The sequence below is a fragment of the Zeus faber genome (assembly GCF_960531495.2).
Source record: "Zeus faber genome assembly, chromosome: 1".
Taxonomy (NCBI): Eukaryota; Metazoa; Chordata; class Actinopteri; order Zeiformes; family Zeidae; genus Zeus; species Zeus faber.
This window is the reverse complement of record NC_137193.1, coordinates 19,226,301-19,250,957: the sequence shown is the minus strand read 5'-3', so window position 1 is coordinate 19,250,957 and position 24,657 is coordinate 19,226,301. Positions and strand designations below refer to the sequence as shown.

General features: G+C 43.2%; 2 protein-coding genes across 2 annotated transcripts in view; one reads left to right on the top strand and one right to left on the bottom strand.

Annotated features, from left to right (window-relative positions):
- LOC307240086 (ATP-dependent DNA helicase Q4-like) overlaps window positions 1-8,310 on the bottom strand; it is a gene marked incomplete at both ends in the record, with an annotated part of 13,240 nt that extends 4,930 nt beyond the window's left edge. The window contains 11 exons of the mRNA XM_080013703.1: window positions 31-197; window positions 934-1,063; window positions 1,154-1,382; window positions 1,496-1,612; window positions 2,290-2,427; window positions 3,174-3,257; window positions 3,852-4,045; window positions 5,371-5,566; window positions 6,019-6,201; window positions 6,715-6,903; window positions 8,164-8,310. Coding sequence (XP_079869829.1) covers window positions 31-197; window positions 934-1,063; window positions 1,154-1,382; window positions 1,496-1,612; window positions 2,290-2,427; window positions 3,174-3,257; window positions 3,852-4,045; window positions 5,371-5,566; window positions 6,019-6,201; window positions 6,715-6,903; window positions 8,164-8,310 — 1,774 coding nt within the window. The remainder of the gene's footprint in view (window positions 1-30; window positions 198-933; window positions 1,064-1,153; window positions 1,383-1,495; window positions 1,613-2,289; window positions 2,428-3,173; window positions 3,258-3,851; window positions 4,046-5,370; window positions 5,567-6,018; window positions 6,202-6,714; window positions 6,904-8,163) is intronic.
- An 8,460-nt stretch (window positions 8,311-16,770) lies between these two features.
- LOC307240001 (zinc transporter ZIP4-like) lies at window positions 16,771-23,197 on the top strand (the record flags this gene model as incomplete). Its single annotated transcript, XM_080013577.1, has 13 exons — window positions 16,771-16,992; window positions 17,870-18,256; window positions 18,386-18,401; window positions 18,786-18,980; window positions 19,692-19,861; window positions 20,140-20,323; window positions 20,467-20,639; window positions 21,292-21,480; window positions 21,737-21,838; window positions 22,064-22,118; window positions 22,347-22,499; window positions 22,691-22,878; window positions 23,069-23,197. The coding sequence occupies 13 exons, from the start codon at window positions 16,771-16,773 to the stop codon at window positions 23,195-23,197; spliced, it is 2,163 nt and encodes a 720-aa protein (XP_079869703.1).
- Between the last annotated feature and the right edge of the window lie 1,460 nt (window positions 23,198-24,657).

The following is a 24,657-nucleotide window of genomic DNA, read 5'->3' as shown; positions in this document are numbered from 1 at the left end:
AAACTGAGCATGTACAGTTAGACGACGCACCTCTCCCTGTACTCCACTGCAGTTGCCTGAGTCCTCGCTTCACCAGAGGAAGCTGCCATCCCATCGTGTCCGCCAACTCGACGACATCAAACTCCAGCCAATCACACGCCTCGATGCGCTCTCCAGCCATTCGCTTTCGGGCCAGAACCACGGCGACCGGGGGGCAGCTGCCAAAAAAAAGAATGATACCTTGATAAAAACTTTGATTGGAACAGTCAAGTTTGTTTGAAATGGGCCAGAAACACATTACATCACGTCATTAAGATATTTTTGTCCAAAGCGACTTACAATAAGTACATTTTGTCATTGTATCGAATAGAAATTCAATAACTTCAGAAATTCTATTTCAAATATACTGTTTAGTATAAATGCAAATACAATTTCAAATTTGTCACAAAGTTATTAAATTCGCATTACAGATTGTATGTGTAACTCAGCGCCATCTAGTGGTTGAAATCATCACAAAGTGTGCAGGAAGGATGCTGATGTAGAACAATACTTTTAGTGGCTCTCCATGTCACAATAAAAAAATAAAAACAAGTAAGGGGGGAAAAATTTTAAAATAAATCAAAAAGGGGAAGGAGGTCCAATCCCCACCACCCACCCTGCATTGACTTGAGTGGGGACTGTCAAACCACTCCCGTTTTCAAACTTTTCCGAATCAAGACACCAGCACTCCTTGAAATTCACCAGCAGGTGGACAGAGACTCAAACCAGGAGGTGAAAGACTCTTTAATTCTAGGTAAGGAAACTATATAAGCCAATGTCAACAATAAAAAAAAAAAGCAGAAATAAACATTTTAGAATACACACAAGTTTGCATATGTGTTAACATATGCAACTGTGATGTAAACATCAGTTACAGTTACAAAACTGTATTTCACCCCTGCGCTTGTACAGTACATTTTGGAGATCCTCTGTAGCTGCTTGGGGCCGTCATAACAGTTGATCTTGCAGAGTGACAGGGTGGAGTGAAGCAGCTCGACGAAGCGCTGCGGGTGGAGCTCCAAGTAGCACAGCAGGGTCTCCACGCCTGACACACAAACATGGGGTATGTTTACATCTTAAATGACTCTCAGGAACATGGATGACTTCTCAGACAGTGTGCACTCTTCCCACTCACCCTCCTCCGTGATGTCCAGAGCCTCCACAGTCTGCTGAATGGGGATGGCTCTCTCGTGGGTGTGGCACACCCTCTTGGCCGGCCAATCAGTGCTCTCCGTGGACCCCACTTCCTGCTCCGTCCTCCAATCCCCGTCTCCCTTCACCATGAGTTCTGAGCTCTTCATGGAACCGTCGTCTCCCAATTGTTCCTTTTCCTCCTCTCTACCTTCCCCTGCAGTTGGTGGTGTCTTGGGACATGACATCATTACTATTCATTCATTCTGGACTCATTTAGAATTTAACCTTTAAAAAGCTGTGGTATTTCTTCAGCAATCACCTCTGCAGAAGGATGCGGTGGTACATCCCTCTGGTGACCGGCTTCTGTCGGCTGTACGATGTCGGGTGGGGCGGGGGGGTTCAAGCTGTTGTCCCGTTCGCAGACCTCCATCATCTCCAGCAGCTCAGAGTCCTCGATGTCGTCCCTGCGCTGTGACAGACACATTCTGTGATTTTATTTCATTAAATGTACACGAGGCGCTTTAAAATCGTTTAGTTAAAATAATTTCCTTATCTGTGTGAAATACATCAATTTCCTCCACATACGCTGCTAAATTCTATTGCACTGCATGTTCATCTTGTAAGTATCATCTTAGCATCATTCTAAACCTTTTAGTCTGAAAGAGGCCGCCTTATTCCTCTGGTCGGTGGCTTAAAATAAATGATCTGCGCTTCAGGAAGTGGGATTTAATCCAATCCTGGCCGCAATGCTGCTAAACCAAGTTTCACATCCCGGTTCTACAGGCTGTTTCAAAAAACGTCATCAGTATGGAATGGTAATTTGAGTGTTAGGGAGCTGAGAACGTTAATTCTCCAAAGCAGTTTACTAACCTAGACCTCTATCGCCCCCTGTCCTGCAAGTTTGACACTGCACCATCAAGAGGGCCCCCCGGCAATTTGAGCATAGTAAAGTTTCAGACATAGTAAATAGGCATACTAAATAGCATGCTAGTAGGCCATTTCGGAAATAGGTTTAGAGGTATTGGTTCAAAATTGTTTTACTCAACTTTTGATGCGTGGGAGAGGAGGCTGTTTCTTGGATGAGTCATCTCACCCCGGAATATCATGAAAGACAAACATAAACATCCGACAACTTACCTTGGCAAGTTCTTGCTGTTTCTTGTGGATCTGTTTACATTTACAAGGAGGGAAAACTTTCTGCACCAGTCTCTTCACTGTGTAGTAGTCCACGGTGTCGGCGTAGATGTGGCGACGCAACTCATGGAGGTCCCCACCCTGAGAGGAGAATACACACAGAGCCGTCAGACACAGCCGTCGCAGCTAGACTGAGGCAAAAATGACGATTTATTGAACAAAAAATATAAACAACTTAAGTTGAAAAAACCCGAAACACAAAAATATTTAACTGTAAATACTATTGAACAAGGAACTAAATAACATAAGTTGCACTTGTTTTAAATAAATGCAAAATGAATACACAACATTCATCTATAAAAAGGGATTATTGTTGAAGTAAATACAACATACAACATCCTCCCCCATGAGGTCAAACCCAATGGACTCCTCCACAGCTCATTTAGCCCTGAATATGTGGAGTTCCCAAGTAGGGAAGATGGCACCAGACAGCAGGTGTAACAACATTAAATCCCATCAATAAAAGATGTATGTTATATGAAACAAAACCTACAGTGCCATTATTATGTGTTTTAACGCTCTATGTCCATTATGAATATAGTGTGTCAAAAGATAATAACAAAAGTAAGGAAACTATGATAAAGGTTCAAGGCACACACACACACACACACACACACACACACACACACACACACACACACACACACACACACACACACACACACACACACACACACACACACACACACACACACACACACACCTACACACACAAAAAATCTCTTTGTGTGGTTTAAGCAGCATCAGGTTTGAGTACTACAGCTGAATTGATTGTCATACTATGTCTGTTTCGGAGCTATATGTTATTGTGTTTTCAGGAGTCATACCTCCGGGTCCAGAAAGAGGTGGCAGTGTGCCGGGTCTCCATCTCTCCCCACCCTCCCGATCTCCTGCACGTAGCTTTCAAAGCTCTGAAAAGCAGTAGAACCATGAGGGGAGGACTGGTTGGATGATATTTTACCACAACACAATATAGTAAAGAATGGAAAATTACACAAAAATTTGAATAGATCAAAGTCCAAGTGAAAGTAAAATGCATTTTTGATATATAAAAAAAATATGTATATATATATAAATCCTCTTTTCATATGGTCACTGCTGTTGGGTCATTTTGGGCAAAATCTGTATTATGAAAAAGAAGAGACTTCCGTTTATTTTATCTTTATATCTTTAAGATAAAACTTAATTTATTTCCAAGAGGGAAATTCAGGGCATATTGGCATTTTCCTTCCTTATACGTGTTCCTTCTATCTGATTTTAATTACACCACCCTCAGCGGCGCTAGTTCAGATATATCTCCAAAATAAATGTTGAAGCCACAATAACATAAATATAATTTTGATTGATAGTCTTTACATTGACAGTGGTGAGATTACCTACTTTACTTGGACTTTACCAGAGCCGACCAGTGAGGCTCTACACACAAGACTTATCCAAATCTTAATCAAAAGGTTGAGAACTTGAATGTGTTAGATGTGTGTTGGGATGCAGGTCCAGGCACTGACCTTGGGCATGTTGTAGTGGACGATTCCACGCACGTCGGACTTGTCCAGTCCCATTCCGAACGCCACGGTGGCCACCACCACCCGCAGCTCGCCGCACATGAAGTTGTTCTGGACGCGGCGCCGCTCGGACGCGGACAGGCCAGCGTGGTACGACTCGGCCTGCCACTTCAGAGGCTTACGAATCTTCTTCCGAGCTGGAAGCAAGTGAAGAGGAAGGTGAAGCAGAGGAAGGACAGATGGATGGATGGATGGATGGATGGATGGATGGATGGATGGATGGATGGATGGATGGATGGGTAGGTAGAGAGCAGGCTTAAAATACAACATAAGCCAAATGTAATTTGAACAAACTGCTGCCGTTTTTCTAAGGACACATACAGAGTTTGAGTACAGAGTACCCACGCAAACATCTCGGTCACAATTAAAGCCCCATCATTGATCTGATGACCCTATGTGTTGATTCAGGACCAATATTTCAAAAGAACCGAGGAATGATCAGGAATTTAATGTTTTAATCTAAATTGAAACTGAAATTGAGTCTGATATTTACTTATTATAAAATGCTTTGCTTGTTTGCTTTTTTATTTTATTAATATTATTCTTATTATCATTAGATTGTCTTCTATTGAGTTGCATGCCGACAGGTGCTAACAAATAAACTTGTTATTTGCTTTGCTTTGAGATTAAAGTGAAAGACTTCCCAATACAACATAAGAACTGCCATTCAATGGTATTGAGAGCATTATGGCTAGAAAGACAAAAATCACAGAAAAAATAACAAAGACATTACACCAAAAAATTGTGCAGTTTTATTATTACCAAAAATCATAATTGTATAATAATAATAATAATAATAATAATAATAATAATAATAATAATACAAGCTGAAGGCAGCAATGTATGGGGTCCAGGTTAGTCGGTGTGACCTGTGTAAGGACTAATACAAATGTATGTAACCACCTTGCCACGTGTGTGTTTTTCCATTTGAAACCCGTTCCTGTCGCCGCTATTAAATGCCTCCTCCTTTTTCAAACCAAGCCTTCTTAGTTTGGCTGTGAACCAGGCCTTGACATTGTTATAAGTTACCCTGCCGCGTGTCTCAGAGTTTCCCAGTGCAGTGCGGGGAACGGCATGATACGGATAGTGCACGGTGCTGGTGCCAAAATGAAGGATGTCAACTTGCGATGTCCTGTGTCACGAAATGATGACGCAGTGACAATTCTCTGTGGCCAATCAGTAGTCTGCAGTGTTTTCACGTGACCTTTTGGTATTGCCAAGAGGGGTGACGAAAACACCCATTTTTACAAACTTCTCCTACAAGTATAGACTGATGTGGATCAAACTTGGACCACAGTGTCTGTGGACTGCCCGGAATACAAATCGTTTTCATTTGTGTGTGTGGGTCCGACGGTTTCTGAGCGCCAGATACTTTGACATGTGATAATGACGAGGAAGATTAACAAAAACAATAGGATTCCCGCCCTTCGGGCTGGACCCCTGATAAATCGGCTTCATGTACCCATTTCTTTCTTCTTCTTCCCTACAGGGTTGCTTTGTTGGCTGCTGCTGATGTGGATGTTCTCCTTTACTAGCACCCCCTGCAGGCAGGTCCGCAGCAGCGCAGCCACACGCACCGTCTCCTCTCTCCTGGTGCAGTAGACGATGATGGAGTCCAGGCAACCAAAACGATCACCTTTCAATAAGGACACTAAAGCCTAGAAAGAGCAAGAGAAGGAGAGATAGAGAGAGACACACAAATAAAGAGAAAAGGAAGGTTGTGGCTCTCTTTTTGAGGATTTGACTTTCTCTGTAGGGACAAAACAAGAGTGACACAGGGTTCCCACTCTCTTCAAATTTATATTTTTCCAGGACATTTCTCACAACCCGAATAAGTATTCACGTTTAACACTGTGTCCACTCACATAGTTCTTGAAATGAAACTTTTCCGGGACAAATCTTGGTTTCAATGACATTTTGGCCAATTCTGTCACCATTCCATGACTATTCCCTGACGAGACAACTCCCAGGTTTTCCAGGCTGTGTGGGAACCCTGGTTTCCACAGACACACAAAGACACACAGACACACGCAGACAAATGTAGACACACACAGTCACACACAGTCTCACACAGTCTCACACAGTCTCACACAGTCTCACACACACACACCTGATCCTTGTTGCTGTCCATGGACACAGACAGCTGCATGTTGGGCGGCACGGCGGCAGACCTCACAGCGATGCCATCCTGGTCGTTGATGTTGAGATGGCGAGCAATGTCCAGGGCGGTGGACAGCGTGGCCGTGGCGGTGAGGCCCAGCAGGCAGCGCACGCCCAGACGTTCCCGCAGAACATTCAACCAGGATAATGTCAATGTCAATTATTTGTGGGTTATTGACAGCGTGCAAAAGCACACGCAATGTTTTAAGTTTTATCAACTTAAGTTAACTAAACTACCAAAATAAGGCTGCCACCTGGCCAAATTGGGCTAACTTTTTAGCACAATACTACTCCCTGTTAACTTTTGTACGTAGATGTGACATACATTTTAATTCATTATTGGATTCATTTTATTACTTTTGTATTACACTTCTGTCACTTGAAGTTTTTGGAATTTCTTTACAAAATTTACATACATACAATATACAACCCAAATGATAAAAAGACACCAAATCCACATATTTACTGTGCCATTTCTAACATTGCCTAAAAATTCCAATGAAATTGGACAGAAACATAAGATTTAAAAAAAATAATCACTGTCAGCTCAAATAATTAAAATCAGACCATTATGTAATAATTGTGAGAGCCCAATCAAGAGCATTTCATAGGAGGCAAACCACATCATTAACACACACACACACACCTTGCAGAGCCGGAGGTAGCAGGGTCTGAAGTTGTGCGACCACTCGGAGACACAATGCGCCTCGTCGATATAGGCGAAGGCCACCGGGGGGAGCTGCTGAGCAGAGGGGAGGCAGCCGGAGCCCGAGCCACCTCCTCCCACCAGGGCCTCTGGAGAGAGGAGCAGCACACATACCTGCCCAGACTTCACCTGAGGGGGGGGGGGGACACAGGAAATATTATCATATATTATAATTATATTATAATAAGTTATATGTAATAAGAGCAAATAATCTCAACAGGTGGACTCCACTTTAAAAGGTCAAAAATTGGTTTTACATTTTCAAGAATTGTACGTGATAAGAGTGAATAAAACTGAAACTAAAAAGGTGTTTTCACATGTAGTCCCTTTTAAACCAGTCATACTCAGAGACCATCTCCCGAGGTGTTCTCAGTAGTTCAGTTTGTTTCAAAGTGGTCTGAAATCGAGTGTTGTAAAACCTGACGTAAGGCTGGTAATGGTTTGACTTGTTAATCTCACCATAGCAAAATGAAAGCTCAGTTTGAAATTCTGGCTTCCAGAATCCAAACGGTTTGGTGCATCAGGTTGGCTTTGGTTTAAGGTTTCCCCAAAACAGTCTGCAATTGTCCATACAGTAGAGACAGTATATTCAATAGATTGTCATCAGAATCAGGTATTAGACAATTTGAAGACCTTTTTATTACTAGTTTGATTTTGGACAAATTAAAGATCAACTTTGACTTGACTGATCCTTATGAAGCTGAATTGCATTCAAACTTTGTATATTCTTCCTTTGTGCTAACAAAATACTGAATTATAAATTCATAACGAAGGTATCCAATTTATGTTTTATTTTTTCTCTTTACCAGAATCTAAGACTGTATAAACACAATTTAAGACCGTCACTTTTACAAAAACAACATGATAGTCTTACTTATGATAGTCATTTTAGGTTCAACTCTTTTGAAGCTCAGCTTGAAGGCTCGAGCTAAACAACGGTAAATCCATGTCAAACCAACATATTTAATTGTGTCCTTTATGCAGACTTCATGCTGCATAACAAAATCCAATGTCACAATAAAATAAATAAGCAGCGTAAGGTTCAGGTAAAGGAACCTCCCTGTATGAATAAGGTGTAACGCTGCTTTTACCTGGCAGGCTGTGCACTGTACATTCTGCGAGCTCTGACGTCCACCTCCACTTCCCCCAACAGGTTCTCCTGGGGAACCTGGCCATGAAATTATATTTCTGTTAAAAATATAAACCGGATGTTTTCTATTCACTCCATTCATACGTGGAGCCATAAAAAGTAAAAGAGAAGTTTGACGAATGCATTTGCTGGGATCGACATTCAAACACACAACCATAAGAATTCAGAAAGAAAAGAATTCACAGCAATCTGAAATTAAAAAAAAAAAGGAAAGTGAACGATGGAAAGATCATCCTTACCTTTTCTGGTGCCTTGGTTTGTAATGTCTCTCCTTCCTCCACGTCAGCCTTCTTCGTTCTCTTCTTCCTCCCTTCTTTGTGGATTGCTTTAGAGCAACTGTCGGAGTCTTCCTCCTTCTTCTTGGCATTCCGTTTCCTCTTCCTCATCCCTCCGTCCTCTCCGTCCTCCCTTTGTCTTTTCCTCCCTTTCTTATCTGGCCTTTTTGTTTCCTCTTCCTCATCTTTAGATTGTGTCTTTCCCGTTTCAATCTGGTCCTCTTCTCGCACCTCCTTCTTCTCACCTCCTCCTCTTCCTTTGCTTTTTCTTACACGGTGCGTTGCCGTTTTGGGCGTCTCGGTGTGACTTTCAGTCCTCAAACTTTCAGCTTCTCCAGCGCCTGACGATTCATTTTCTCCCCCATCTCCAAGCTCTGTTTTTTCTCCTTTTCCTCTTGCTTTGGCATTTCCTATCCCTCCGCCCGCTTCAGCACGCACTCTCACTTCTCCATCACCACTTTCTCCTGTTCCTCCGTTGTCAGGTTTTACATGCAAATTGCCGGCGCCGGGCTTCTCCCCTTCCTCCGCCTCTCCGAACACCTGACAGCGCTGCAGCCAGCCTCGGTCCACGGAGCCGAGCGTGCTGACCAGGGAGGGCATAGCCCCGGACCGTCCTCTTCCTCCCCGCAAACCCCCAGATGGCCGGAAGCCCCCCAGACCCCCCCGACCATCTTCAGACCCTACGCCCCCTGGTAAACTGTCTGATGTTTCAACGTGTAGCTTTAAGCCTCCTGACACACCAACATTTGCATTTAATTCTTCTGAAATTGCAGTTAGTTCTCCTGAAGATCCGACTTTGCATCGGGGAGACGGTGCTTGGAGAGAGAGCCCTGAAGCATGGTGACTACCGCAGGTACCAATACTGTTTGTACCAGGGGTGGAACTTTTGACACCGGTATTACCAGTGTTAGTATTCATAGCAGCATCATTTGACTCATTTTATATTGGGGAAGGCTTATAAGATTCAAACGGTTCCTTCGGCTCTATAGGACAGAGTGTCTGAACAGCCTGGGACCCATGGAAGGCTTTGGTGTTCCTGCAGAGACAAATGACTTGTGTTTTTATTTATTTCTTTATAGAATTGTCTTGGCTGAAAGAGTAGGCTCATCACAAGTGCAAGTATTAGTTTCCCTAAAGTCCCCCCAAACAGCACATGTAGACTGCTAATTTCTGCCTTCTAGCCATTCGGAAGTAACTAAATGAGTAAGCAAGATGGTTATTAGAATGCAGGCCAGCTCAAAGGTGGTGGTGGGAAGTCTTCAGTATTACATGCTTTAATATTACTTGCTTTACCTTGGAGTGAAGGGGCTAGTCTGAGCAAAGGCAGCTGCGTTGTGGCTCGACATGGTAATGTGTGCTTTTGCCGGTGTAGCGGCAGCGGCAGGGGGGTTCGTCTGTTCGCTTGGTCTGTCATCCTTCCAGGACTTCAGGGGTGTGCGTCCAGGAGTCAAAGATTTCTTCAAAGATGCAGGTCTGTCCTAAATGAAGGGAACAGAACGCCGGTAAATAACAATTAAAAGTAATTTGTCCATGCCGTCTTTATCTTGCTACGGCAACTTTGGTCAGTACAGACACCTTGTGGTGGTATTTAAGCGCATATTTGGTATTTAAGAATCCTTGTAGTGTTTCAGACACTTTATGGTCATTTAGCATCTAAATATGTATTGTCTCCTTGTAATTCTTTGTTGTGTATGTGTTACCTGCGTCATGAACTCACCAAGAGAAATTCCTCGAGAGCCTCTGGATATTATGGCAATATATTTGTCTTATTTTTCTGACCTTACTGAGCATGGCCAGGTTATTCTTCATCTTCATGCCATAGTACTGGGCAGAGGCCTGGAGACTGTCTCTGTCCTCGGCGGTAAGAGTGGGAGAGGGTGCCGACAGATTGCTGCGACTCAGATGGGAACCCCAGCAGTCTGAGTCCTGAACGGAAGGTCACAAAGAGAGATGTGGATTAGTTTAAATTGAATGAATGAATTCATCAACTTTCACGGTGACAGAGTCTTTTCCCCTTTCTTCAGTTTTATAAAAAAGGTTAAAAGATTTATATTTGTATTCCTTCAATAATTGTTCTTGTGAAATTATAAGGAAAACACAGTTTATCAGTACCTTTAGAAAAAGTAAACCAGATAGTATTTAAAAATGTAATTCCCCTTCAAGCAGCCATTTTTACACCACAAATAAAATTGAGGATACTATCTTATCTAACCTTATCTCACCAGCGGTGGTAAGTCGAAGGCAGAGAGAGTAATAAAAGCATCACATTGATCATAATAATAATAATAATAATAATAATAATAATTATAACAATAATAATAATAATAATAATAATTACAATCATATATAATCCACTTCTTGGTTGCTGCATTCATTTCTAAATGAGTCCAGCTCACAGCAAGTTCAAAAAACAAATCAAGTGACTCCTTGTCCAGAGAGGTTTCATTCAGTTTTACAAACTTCAGTACAGTTTTTTTCGTAACCTTTAGTCGAAATGAATGGTAATGCGTTTTTTTATTTTAAATGTGTTTTACTCAATTCTCTTCCCGGGTCCAAAGAAGGAGAAGTGCACACGCAGGAGAAGTGGTGCGGAGCTCTTTACCTTTTTTGGTGAAGGAAATCACACTCTTTGTTTAAAAGTCATTACATAAAAAAAACAAATAAATAAAAGGAAAAGGTTCCTTGTGTTCTGCGCTTCTGGGTGAGTACAACCCCCCTGTCGGTGTTTGTTTGATTCCCTGTTTTTCTACCAGCAAGACAACAGCAAGGAAGAGTCAACACCAACTTTGTCCGTCTGTGTGGATGCGATGGCGCATTTCAAACACGCTGTTCGAGACTAAAAGACAAAATGAGGGGGGAGGAAAACATTATTATTATTATTATTTTAAAAGCCAGGCTTTATTTAAATGTTGGATCCTAAACTACTTTTTGCAATTGCCGCAGTACAATGATGGGAGGCAATGTTTGGGTGTTGAGTTGTAAAATGGATCGATTTGACAGTTCTGAAAAAGTATCTCCGTACAGTTTCAGACTTTTTGAGTTTTAATCAGTTCACTGCTTTTATCTTCAGTTTTTACATTTGTTTATTTAGTCATTTCCTACAGCCTTGTTTTTTGTTCACCTTTTGGCACCATGTTCTATCAGGGCCTCACACCCCAATAAAGCCCTATTGAGAGAGAGAGAGATTTTTGATTTTTAAAGCATCTTTATTTTAACATTTTCTCTGGTTCACAGTTGCAGACAGTACAATAAACACACTTTGTTCACTAACAGAGAGAGAGAGAGAGAGAGAGAGAGAGAGAGAGAGAGAGAGAGAGGTACTAACGCTGGTCGATCAGCGCCGTGTGTTCTGTGATAGAGTGCAGTTACATGACTTCGCCAGTAGAGGGACTCTATCATAAGTAGATGCTCCTTCGCTCTCTCTGTCATGTTGTTGTACTGGTAGCCAGCCTGGCGTGTTGCGGCCGCGCCACATGTTGCTGAAGACTGTTCATAAAAGGTGAACAACAAAAGTGTGTGTGTGTGTGTGTGTGTGTGTGTGTGTGTGTGTGTGTAGGGGCAGATGTCCAGGGTCCCACACTGTAGGGAGCAGCTAGACTGTACACGTTTCTATGTGTCGCTCTTTATACTTGTATATACTGGTACGTTCATTCCACAGTGCATCCAATTTTTCTTCAGATTTGGAGACTTGGGAGAACATCCCTCTGAGGAACATCCTTTTTACCCTATTTTTATTTGCACGTTTTTGTGTTTTGTCTTCAAGATTCAAGATTCAAGATTTTTATTTGTCACATACATATACATACTTCCATACATATATGCAGTGAAATGTAATGCAACGCACCCGGTGATAGCACACAATAAGTCCTAGGAAAAAGTACAAAAATAAAATAAAATAAAAAGTAGAAAATTCCTTTCTAATAGACCGACTAACTGACTCCTAAAACGTAATACAGTAAGTGGAATACTTATAGAATAAGATAAAAAATATATAGAATAAAATACAATAAAAAATAAATTGAAATAAAATGGAATAGGTTGAAGGAATATGGCTATGTATATACAGATATGTGCATTTAAAGTGGCATGTGAATTAAAGTGGCATGTGAATGTGAATAGTGTGAGGTAGTGTTTGGGATAATACAGCACAGTATACAACAGTACGGCGCAGCAATACGGCATCACGAACAACCCTGAACAGTGATACAGTATGCGGTACAGTATGCTACATACAGTACAGTAGGTAGTGGAGCCTAGTGCATGGCTCAGTTAGGACCCCTGGTGAGGTCAGCGTTGACAGTTCTGATGGCTTGAGGGAAGAAACTCCGTCTCAGTCTCTCTGTTCTCGCTGCGTGACTGCGGAGGCGCTTGCCTGACCGCAGCAGCTGAAACAGTCCGTTGTTGGGGTGATGAGGATCCTTCATGATCCTACGGGCTCTGCTACTACACCTCCTGGTGTATAACTCCTGCAAGGGGGGGAGGGTAGTTCCAGTGGTAGGTTCAGCTGAACGCACCACCCTCTGCAGGGCCCGCCTGTCCTGGGCAGCACAGTTCCCAAACCAGGCAGTGATGTTGCCTGTCAGGATGCTCTCCACTGCTCCAGAGTAGAAGGACTTGAGGATCCTCACCGAGACCCGGAATTTCCTCAGCTGCCTGAGGTGGTAGAGACGCTGCCTCGCCTTTCTCACCAGAGTGTCTGTGTGAACAGTCCATGTTAAGTCCTCTGTGATGTGGACTCCCAGATATCTGAAGCTGCTCACCCTATCGACAGAAGTCCCATTAATCCACAAGGGCGCGTGCGTCCTCGATTGTGATCCACGCCTAAAGTCCACAATCAGCTCCTTGGTTTTGCTGACGTTCAGGTGTAGGCTGTTGTCCTGGCACCAGAGTGACAGGTCAGCCACCTCCTCGCGGTAGGCCTTCTCATCGCAGTCGGTGATCAGGCCCACGACCACGGTGTCGTCAGCAAACTTGATGATGGTGTTGGAGCTGGACCTGGCCACACAGTCATGTGTGTACAGGGAGTACAGTAGGGGGCTGAGGACGCAGCCCTGGGGGGATCCTGTGTTCAGGGTGAGGGAGCTTGACATGTACTTCCCCACCTTGACCACCTGGGGGCGGCCTGTGAGGAAGTCCAGGATCCAGGTGCACAGCGGAGCATTCAATCCTAGCTCCATCAGCTTGACAGCCAGTCTGGTGGGGACTATGGTGTTGAAAGCTGAACTATAATCAATGAACAGCTTCTCACATAGGCCCCCTTCTGGCCATCCAGGTGCGTGAGCGTGGTGTGCAGTACCTGGGAGACCGCGTCATCCGTGGATCTGTTCTGCCGGTACGCGAACTGCAACGGGTCCAAGGTGCGGGGGAGGGAGGCGCAGATGTAATCCTTAATCAGCCTCTCGAAACACTTCATGACCACCGAGGTGAGGGCCACCGGACGGTAGTCATTCAGGCAGGTTGGAGAGGCGATCTTCGGGACAGGAACGACGGTGGACCTCTTGAAGCAGGACGGGACCACTGATTCAGCCAGGGAGATGTTTAATATTGTGGTGAACACCGGAGCTAGCTGGTTAGCACAGGTCTTCAGTACTCACCCAGATATGCCGTCTGGGCCCGTAGCTTTCCTGGTGTTCACCCGCATCAAAGCCCTCCTGACCTCGTGCACGGACACTGAGAGTGCGCGCTCGTCCCCAGCGGTGTAACTCCAATTAGCCGGCGAGCTAGCGGTGCTGCTGCCAGACTCGAACCGCGCGTCTTGTTTTATGTTTTGTGGGTTTTTTTTGCCCTTGCATTTTTCCTTGAAACTTCTCAGCTCATTTTATAATATTCTATTGTTTTCCATTATTTTCCCTTTTCAAACAGCCATATTTTAGCATTGGCTAAAATACTGCTGTATTGAGCAAAAACGAATTTTCCTCAGTTCAGAAGATAATTTCTGTTTGTTCATTTTTTTTTTAATTGTACCAATAGTAAATTCATTCATAAGATTTTATTGAAAAAAAAATAGGGAAATCTACATCTTCATGTCTCCATACATTAATATAAATATTTTCATCTTGACACAAGATTGTAGTAAGTAGTAACTAAGCAAAAGGGTCAAAAGGAATATATCCCTAAATGATTCCTTTTTAGGTTTCGAGAATCAATATATTTAAGTTATATGTAATTCCTGAAAACCTGTGGATAGTGAATGAAATTCTCTCATGTGATCACACACAGGACACATAGCGCCACCTGGTGGAAGAGCATCACTATTAAATGGAGATATGTGCGTATCACATCTCCCCCATTAACACCCAATAGTAATTATGAAGCTATCTCCGTGATTTTGAGAAAGTAGCCGAATGCGTGCTTTGTTAATATCATCCTACATTGAACATACCACGTACACAATATTAATATTGTTATTCTGAATATCCAACCAAACTCATATCTAAAAATTGAACCCATGCCATACTTGCATCCTTACCGCCTGCTGCTGCTTTCTGAGTTCCTGTTGTTGTTTTTTGGATCTTTTGACTGTCAAGCATTATTTTTCTGTCTATTGTCTGTTTAAATTCTTTCTTTTTTTCCCTAATCTATACTGTTCCGAGTTCCTTCTACATAAAGAAAAGTACTTGGCCAAATAAATTGAGTTTTTTTTGCATCTAGGACAGAGTTGGTCTGCAAGTGGAGTTCAACTTCTCAGTGCAATGCCACTCTATTCATTACTTAATCATCAAGAACTGCTGCAGTAACTCTGTCCTGTGGACGACCTGTAGGATGACAAGAGCACAGTTTTTGGTTACACAGAACCACCACCAACGCCCCTCTTTGGAGAAGGATCTTACCATGTTTTGGTCTATAAACAAATAATCACTACTCCAAGAGGGGGAGAGTCACCACGGACGAGACAAATAAATGTAGAAGACACCCCACACAGACACACCGCGGCCGCAGGAAAGCCCCCAGAAGACCCCCAACCCCAAGAGAAGCTGGAAGCCCGCGGAGCAACACAAATGCCCGGCCCCGAGAAGCACAACTCAGTCCCGGAGCACGTGAGGAGACCCTGCACCCCTGAGGCGCACACATACAACCCACCCCCATGAGCAGGCACAAGACGCAGAACCCAGGCCGCTGACGCAGGCCCAGAGCCAGGTCCGGCGGCGACAGACCGACACCCCGCCCGAACCACCCGCCCTGCTCGGTGACTCGCCTGCAAAGAGCAGGGTCCCCACGCCCCGCGCAAGGGCGAGGCCCGCCCCACCACAACCAGCCAGACGCCCCATCCAGCCGCGAGTGAACACCCATCCAAGTAGCCGAGTGTGCCCAGCGCGGGGCACTTGGTCGTCAGACCCGTTAGAGAGAAGGCTTCGACCAGGAATATTCCTGCCTTCAGTTGGGTGTTGAGGGTATGTGGTGGATGGGATGCCTTGAGCAGCCACACCTGATGTTTGTTGGTTGGGCTGAAGAGCATCAGGTTTAAAAACCCTGTCCACACACTCAGTCAGGAGGGGAGCCCTGTCATGACATGTTCCATCTGCTCCTGGCTAATTCCACCTCGCCTCATCTCTACAATAAACTGGTGTTAACAACCCCCCATCGTCTGTGTGTCTGTGCTGAAGGTCCCTGAAAACGCCACTTGGGTGGTGTGTGGTAGGGAAACTGCCACACTCTGTCAAATGCTTTTTCGCCATCTAACGAAGCAATAACAGTCTTTAAGTTGTTCCTTTGAGATATACTCATCACACTCAATTAATGGCACATGTTGCTGGATGAGAGTTTGCCCTTGACACAGCATGTTTGGTCTGGGTGAATTATAAATTGAATTACTTTTTCAATTCTGTTGGTTAGTGTTGAACTAATATTCTTTAAATCACAGTTAATTAGGCTTACGGGTCTCTAACTGAAGGTGAGGGCAGAATCCTTATTGGCTTTGAGCAAAACCAAAATGAGAGCAGTATTCATTTGCGGAGGCATGGCGGAGGTTGACTTCATCTCCGTAACCATTCTGATGAATAATGGAGATATACAGTAAGTGGCCAGAAGTGTTTATAGAATTCCACTGGTAGCCACCTGATCCAGGTGATTTATTGTTGGGCATAGAGAAGAGAGCTTTCCTGAGTTCTTCGAGAGTCATAAAATATTCAAATTGAGACATAATTGTCCGGATCTCATATCATTGTTGTAGTTCTCCAATATTTTGTATTTTTGCAAAATACACTAATGTTTTTGCTTATTTACAAGTGTGATCACAAGGTGCTGTAGTCACTCTGTGGTGCCCCTGGGTGTGACAGCACGGACGGTGTCTCTGAACTATCCACTCCATGGACCCTCAGCCAATCAGGCTGCAGATGATCAGGTGCACTCGAGCCCATTTGAACTTATAAGAGCCTCGCGCTGCTGGAGCCCAGACACTCCATGTCCCCGTGCCTGGATGTTGGAGAAACATTTTCCATTATTATTTTGTAATTTATTCATTATCAGCCTCAGTCTCCATTCCTCTTGGAATTAAGATTTTAAAGGCAGTTATTTAAAAAAATAAAAATAAATAAAAAGTTGTTTTTTTTTCTTTTATCATAAATTATCACAATGGCCTGGTCCTGGTCGCCACTGCTCCTGCGTTCCACCCTGCAGCTGGCCTGTCTGTGCTGCCTGGGCTGTGCGTGCTGCTCCCCGGCCTCGGAGGCCTGCTACCGAGACGTGGTGAACCTGGTGTCACCCGGTCTGGAGCATCTGAGCTGGGAGTCCGTCCGCTCGCTATTTAATACGCTGGAGAACCGTGTGCAGTGCGGCCAGGTGCCGTGTGGAAAGGTACGTTTTTATTGGGCTTTAGGAGGCTCTGCTGTGGGCACAGCGCGAGAGGTCGAGGTCCAACCGCCAACCAACCACTCACTATTCAAACATGTAGAACTGAAATTGAACAGAAATGTTTTTGTTTACATATTTTGCCTTTTATGTGTATATCTTTTTTTGCTTCTTGGTGTGTGTGTGTGTGATTTCTGTTCTTTATTATCACTTTTTTAATTCTTCCAACCTGGAGTTTGCCCCTGATGATTTCACAGCCAAAAAGCTCATGGTTTCCTGTGACGAATAAAAATCTGGAAACTTGACTATAAGAACATACAGAATATACAGTACCTTTATTATAATATATACCACTACATTGTCGTTTTCCTTAAGAATATTATAAAATATGGTCCTACTTCATGTTTTTCTATTACTCCCAAATATGTACACTATTACTTAATGTTAATAAATAATAATATTAACAATAATAATAACGATTGGTATATTTTGCAATACATTGCAAAATATTATCAATCATCTTTCCAAATGTATGAATATATTAAGTTTTAAATACATGCCATGCATTTCAAAGACCTTTTCAAGGGAAAGTATATTTTATTTCAATTTGAGATTGAAAATAATATCAAGATAAGATGATATTTCCATTGCTCACAAGAGTTTCTGTCCTTCTCAAATCACAAGATTAAATAACAAAAGAGACTTCCTTACAATTCTCTTTGAATCCTGGGATTTGGTGGTAACTAGCCCTTAGACTGACACCTAAACATTGAAGTTGTCGGTAACCACGTGCTTTACTCGTTTTGTTTAACGTCTAGCATGCATCTTACTCTTAACTCGCCGCTTGTCTGACATATTTTTCTTTATGTGCGTTTGTGTTTAGTGTAATCTAACAGGTAGCATACATCAGCTGATGGTCAATCACTCCGTCCATGACCGACGGGAAACACAAAAAGTAACCGCCAATAACGGCCGATCCACGGGCAACGTCGTCTACGGTGTGTCTGACTTTGCTGCTTTTGCGGCTGGAAGTATTTTCTACCTCAGCTCTCCTGCTCTGGCCTGTTCCGCCATCAGAGAAGGGAGATGGATGGAGGAGACTGAACACTTCCTCCACAGAATAGAAGGTGGTGGACACCACCAGAAGGAGGAAAGATCTCATCCTGAAGGCCGTGACAACGGGCGCCGACATGAGCACAACATTTACCAAGAGGGATTAGAGACCCTGCTTCAAGAGCTGGATGAGCACTACAGCCCTTTGAACCATCAGGTCGGTGTCAACAACTATTGAGGTTGTGTTGCCTGAAATCCAGATTCCCTCCTCAGCAGTTAGGTACTAGTTCAAGTAGAACCATTTCACATGCGTATTTATTATGGGCCTATAATGTCATATCTTCAGATATCCACTGTAGCAGGTCAGGTCAAGAATTACGCACATTCATCAACGAAGGAAGAACACCACATTACAGTAGAGGCAGAATAGGTGAAGTATTCAATGCTTATCTCAAGGTTTATATATCTCAACACAAATAAATGTTGAGTCGCTAGAATTTACTTTGGCAGGACAAGCCCTGATGTTTTGAATTTGGTATGAAACTGTCAAGCAGGTATTGTATTATTAAATGTTATTCCATTGTCCCGTCATTCAGTGGTTGACTTATTGAATAATCCTCTTTTGTATTTGGTTTAGTGAGTGATATTAATTATCTCTTCTTTCACTTATCTTGTTTCCACTATCTCCCGTTCCTCATTCGGCCTCCTTCCGTTAAATCATGGTGATAAGCATGGCTGTTTAACAGCCACTGACATCATGGCAGAGGTGAATGCACCATCAGCTGGCGCTGGTCAAGGACACGAGCTGGGGGCAGTTTTGGGCTGTGTTCTCTATCACGCCCTGCAGGGGCGCTGCTTCAGCAGCCACTCCCTGCCCGAAGAGAGCTACTTTCTGAACTACATCATGCAGCGTGTGGGAGCAGAGAATTTTACTATCCAAGGTAAACGGCCACAACATTACCAAAACACTTGCAGTCCCGGCCCTCACTGCCTTGTAGAGAATTGGGAGATGAGGTAATTTTTCTGCCCTTTTGTTGACTTCACTAAAATTGATGTATAACCACGTGAAGCCAGACTGCACTTTGCCAAAAATGGGGATCTGTGTTCCCAACAGCGGTCAGGCCTCTAATCAGGTGGTTTTCCAACGTTCCTTTTTCCTAAACCATGTTGACAATAATAATCTCTGCCTCCTTCCTGATTGACTCTGAGAGACCTTGGTCCCTGATGTAGTTACTCTGTAGTTTAATTGTGATATAATACTTTATTTAAGTCAGATAGAAATTACGGTTTGAAGTTCTCGCTTGATTGTAACAACAAGTTGGAAGTGTTCACGCGTTTGACCTCAGCTGAACCCGTTTTACAACCATTACCTGAAAATGAGGTAGAAAATCACCAAAGGGTCCCTACCACAAAGAAAGAGCGAGGACTGAAACCCTGCTCATTTTCAAACTTTTTGTAATTTAGTCATTCCCCCTCCACACCAACACTCCTTGTCCAGTTCTTGGCATTTTTCTCAATCGTGCTTTGGGTGGTTTGAGTGAGACTCAAACCGGGGGGCGACACTACCTTTTAAAAGTAATTAAAAAAAACAAAAAAAACAAATGTAAGTGTTTTCATTTTTCTAAAGTTGAGTCGTTTGTTTGTGGCCATAGACCTGGAGGTTCTTATGAGCAGTATGAACCTGGCACATAGCCAGATGGAACATGGAGATGAGCCCCATAGTGGTCATGCAGATGAACATGTTGGACATGATGAGGAGGATGAGAAGAGGATGGTTCATGAACATGAAGAGGAACCTGGCAAAAACATCACCATGTTCCCAGTATGTGCGGGCACACACGCATTACTTTTATGATAATACTGTTAACTTTAAATCCATGGAACATTTTCAGTAATATACACACGATATGACCATTGTTAACAACGATTTTCATCTGTTATTTCTGCGTTTTTCTACCACCCAGTAATTGGGGTTTTTAAAGATGTATTTTATAGTCCAAGCTTTAAACCACTGTGCATCTTCCCAAAATAAGTCGGTGGTTTACTCACCAATAAATCGATCTGTGATCAGATCACTTACGTGTCCTCCTTTGCTCTCAGCACTGTTTCTCAGCTGAGGAGCTGATTCTGATCTACGGTATGACGGACAACAGTTCGGGTTCTCCCGCCCTGAACCGGGGCGACATGGCGCGGCTCAGCCCAGCACTGCTCCAGCAGGTCCTCAGTGGGGCCTGCATTGTGTCTGGAGAACGTCTGAAACCAGATGAGCTCAGCCAATCTGAGCGTAAGCAGACAGTCAGAGTGTGTGTGTGTGTGTGTGTCTCTTTTCGGATAGTTTGTTACAACTGAATGTTCGATCCTTCTGTCACATCCAACAATTCCTAATACGATTTTTCCTGTGATGTCTAAACCTCTTCTCTCTTTTAGGATACATCTATGCCACCATCGCCAACACGGTGATCACGCTGATGTCCATGTTGGGCATCGCGGTGCTACTTTGTACTTCCTGTGCCACCTTGTTCCAAATGCTCATCCAGTTCTGCATCAGCCTGGCCGTAGGCTCCCTCACTGGTGATGCCCTACTGCACCTGGTGCCTATGGTAAGATGTTCAAAATGTTTAAGTTACCTACCTTTACTACTAGCTAGCTTCAAAGTGTTTTTAACTAGTTAGAACAGAGCTAGTACAGTGCAAGAGCACTGAGCCTCAATCATACAAATTTAAACCATTCCCTATTCCTAGTATGTAGCGGTGACCCAAAAATTGGATTCTGACCAAATTGCGATTGATTTGGGTAGATGGTAAACTAAAGTCTGCATCAACTTTGTGAATATCTTATTTGCATCAGACAGCGGCAAGGCGATTTGTTGCAAAACCTTCGGGTTTTACAGCGTCTTCTGAAAGGTGGCCAAACATTAACACCACAGAAGTTCCCCAAAATGTTCCACATACACTTGTTTTCGTCTGGTCATGGGGGAGGAGCAATGAAAGGTTTGGCTCTTGTTTGGGAGATTTGCTTCTTGACAAGTCGCTCAGTGAAAGTCTTTTGTCCATTTGTTCCTTTGATTCATGCACGGCCTTGCAAACCGACCCACCCTTAAAAGATTTGTTTGCTATGAACCAACCGTTGGCATCACGACAGGAGAGCTGGCACGGTGGAAATGGCGTTTCAGCACAGGACACTACCTGGAAGTTTTTAAACCTTTAGTGTTCTGGAAGCCTTACACAGGTATCTCCCTCTCTCTGTGTCCAGGTCCTGGGTTTACACAATCATGACCACGGCAGCCACCACTGTTCACACACCAACCACCAGGAGGAGAATCTAGACTACATCTATAAACTATTGGTGCTGGTTGGCGGGATCTACATTTTCTACCTGATGGAAACGATCTTCGCTCTAGCTACACCAAAAGATGAATCTAATCACTCACACCACCATGGGGTAAGGAGACACGCACATCCATCACCACCACATCATGGAGCAATTAATGAATTCATGAATCAAACATTGAAATACACAATATATATTCAAATACATGTGATTTCACGAAGACTTCTTACTAAGTTACGTAAACCAAAGTAATGTGTGTGCTGCTCGCATGACATGATCTTTGACGCTTTGTCCTTCGTCCACTTTTGTGTTTATCCAACGCTCTGCCGTCATCACACTATCCTTGCCGAACTGCCTCCCTCTCTAGGAAGGCCCAGAGCCTCATCACTGTGACCATGGGAGAGTTATCGAGTTGTATCAACAGAAGACACAAAAGGACAAACACCAGTCGATATCACAAGCCGACCTGGTGAGACGCTGATAAAATTCACTTTACAACTCATAAAGGGAATGAGGCTCTTAAGAAACCTTTTATAGCCTCACAACCACACACAAAATTTGAGCTCAGAATTTCAGAGTAATAAAAAAAAAAAAACCTGACCGTGCCACATAGAAGCAGCTCATGATCGGTTCACTTGCCTTTCATGAAACAATAATACATGTAATACAGTGTCATGGGCTGAATACTTTTCAGGTTAACGGTTTCGGCAGCGAGGCATTGTTCCCCCAACCAAAGGAACGCACCAGAGGTAAGAGAAGATGTGAATTGTAAACGCATGACATCATCATAATGATGTAATAATAAAAATAATAATAATAATGATTATTGTTTTTATTTGTGAGAAACTGTTCTTTAAAAAGTAGAGCGCTCACATACATAATAAGAAAGCATCGAGGTGGATCATTGACATTTGAAAAAATGCTTGAATTTCCAATTGATTTCAGCTGTGTATCTCTCTGGCCCTCCTTCCCTCTAGAGCAGCGCCTGCTGCCCTACATGATAACTATCGGCGATGGGATCCATAACTTTGCTGACGGTTTGGCCATTGGTGCGGCTTTCTCTCTGTCCTGGAAGTCGGGCTTGGCCACATCGATCGCTGTGTTCTGCCACGAACTGCCACACGAACTGGGTAGAGACGCATCACAAGCTGTGGCCTTCCATAAACTATTCCATAAAATCTCCACCCTCGTGGAGTCAAAGTACATGTCAAACCTCTACAACAGTTGTCTGATTGAATAACTGGTCAAGACGCCTTTCTTCAGTTTTAAAGTCAGTGAGTTATTCAGTCAATGAACTAATCATTTACCATCCCTCTGTTAGGTGACTTTGCCATATTCCTCCACTGCGGCATGTCCGTGCGTAAGGCCTTGCTGCTGAACGTCGGCAGTGCCATGACGTCTTTCATCGGCCTGTACATCGCTCTGTCGGTGGCCACAGACCTCGTTACAAAACAATGGATCGGTGCCGTCGCAGCCGGCCTCTTCCTCTATGTGGGACTGGCTGATATGGTGGGTGACTGACTGGGTAATAATTATAATAAAGACTTCAAAGTCCAAACCATGAAAGGGAAAACAAATTAATCTCACAATTAGACAGTACTTTGAGTTTGTACTGGACTATTCCAGTGTCTATGCCCAACTCCAATACTTTTTTAAAATTTTTATCCCTCTCTCTCTCTCTCCCTGTCTTCCTCTAAAGCTCCCTACCCTGATCCATATTAACAGCACAAGGCCCTGGCTGATGTTTCTGTTGCAAAACATAGGGCTGCTCAGTGGTTGGGCCATTCTCCTGGTGCTGTCGCTGTATGAGGACCAGATCGGTTTCTGAACAGCAGGACACGCAGGCAGGCTCGCAGAGCGTCCCGAGCACATTGGAACTGGAAGGACGCCTGAAGCGCTCCCACAGTGGAGAGGAACAAGCTGCCAAAACATCTACACACACACACGTTATTCTGCTCTGCTGGCACAATACCATAGACCACTTCCAAAGACAGATACCTGTGTCTACAGGGAGACCTTGTGAAAACACAAGATTCAAAAAAAGACAAAAAAAAAAAGGTTCCTTCTACAAGGACTGATGCATTTCAGAAAAATATCCAAATGCACAACCATTCAGACAGTGGAAGCTTTACCTACTGTGCAGTGTGCACTCTATGACCTTACCTAAATCACTCTTTGGTAATAAAGAATATTAAGATTATTACATATATATATGACATATAGAATTCCTGTAGCAACAATGGTCAACGTTGTTTGTTTTCCCCTCCATTTGCCTGATTCCAAACTTTTAGACATTTTGTTTCATTCACAAAAATACTTATATTAATGAAAATAACCAGATTACAGAAATTATTCAATTTAAAAGTCCAAGCAAGTTTTCTGATGGACAAAATGTTGAACTAAATGAAGAACCCAAGCATTGAGTCTTAAATATCTCAGCTGTAGAGCGCAGAGAACAATGTCTTTCTAATGGGAAATTTTGATTTAATGTGCTTATTTTCTGTTTTGAAAGATAATGAAAGATGAGATCTATTAAGATATTTTTGTTCCTTTGCAAACTTTCATGACAAAGAAACTCATGTCAAGTCATTCATGAAATGACTTCTTATCTGCAGCGCCTTCACCTTTTCACTCAGACCAGAGTCCAATGACAAGTCACACACACACACACACACACACACACCATCACATTTGAAACTAATTATTGTTGACAGGGACAAAGGTTTTCTTAATGCAAGCTATTCTCTAGTTTTTCTAAGTTCTTTCCATATCTGCAACGTGGTTTGGATGCTTCCCGACGTTATAAACGCACCTAACCTGTTAAGATCTTTGTAAAGACTTTCCAATGAAATATGTAAATTGAGACGTGATGTTCATGCATTCTAAATTTGTGTTTCATTGAGAGTGTTGTGTTGTCTGTCATCTCAGATGGGGATAAAAAACACACTCCTGTACTGAATAACAGCTGCTGCCCAAGTTTATTACTTCACAAAGTGTGTGTGAAGCTCGAGAACTTTGGGTGCAATGCCCTGAAGGGACAAAGAGAGCGAGAGGGATGAGGGGAAAAGATAAGGACAGTAAAAACCAGAAAGAAGCCATAAATCCCAATTGAGTCGTTGAGCAGACCGCTCGTCACTCTGGAGAAATCTCAAGCGTAAATGGTCATTACGCACACGCAGCATCATGGACATCAGCCGTGTCAGCAGTTCAGTCAATATTTTGTTTTAGGTGAAGGACTATCATTACCACTATTTTATACAAAACCAATATTATATCAAAAGCTTACGT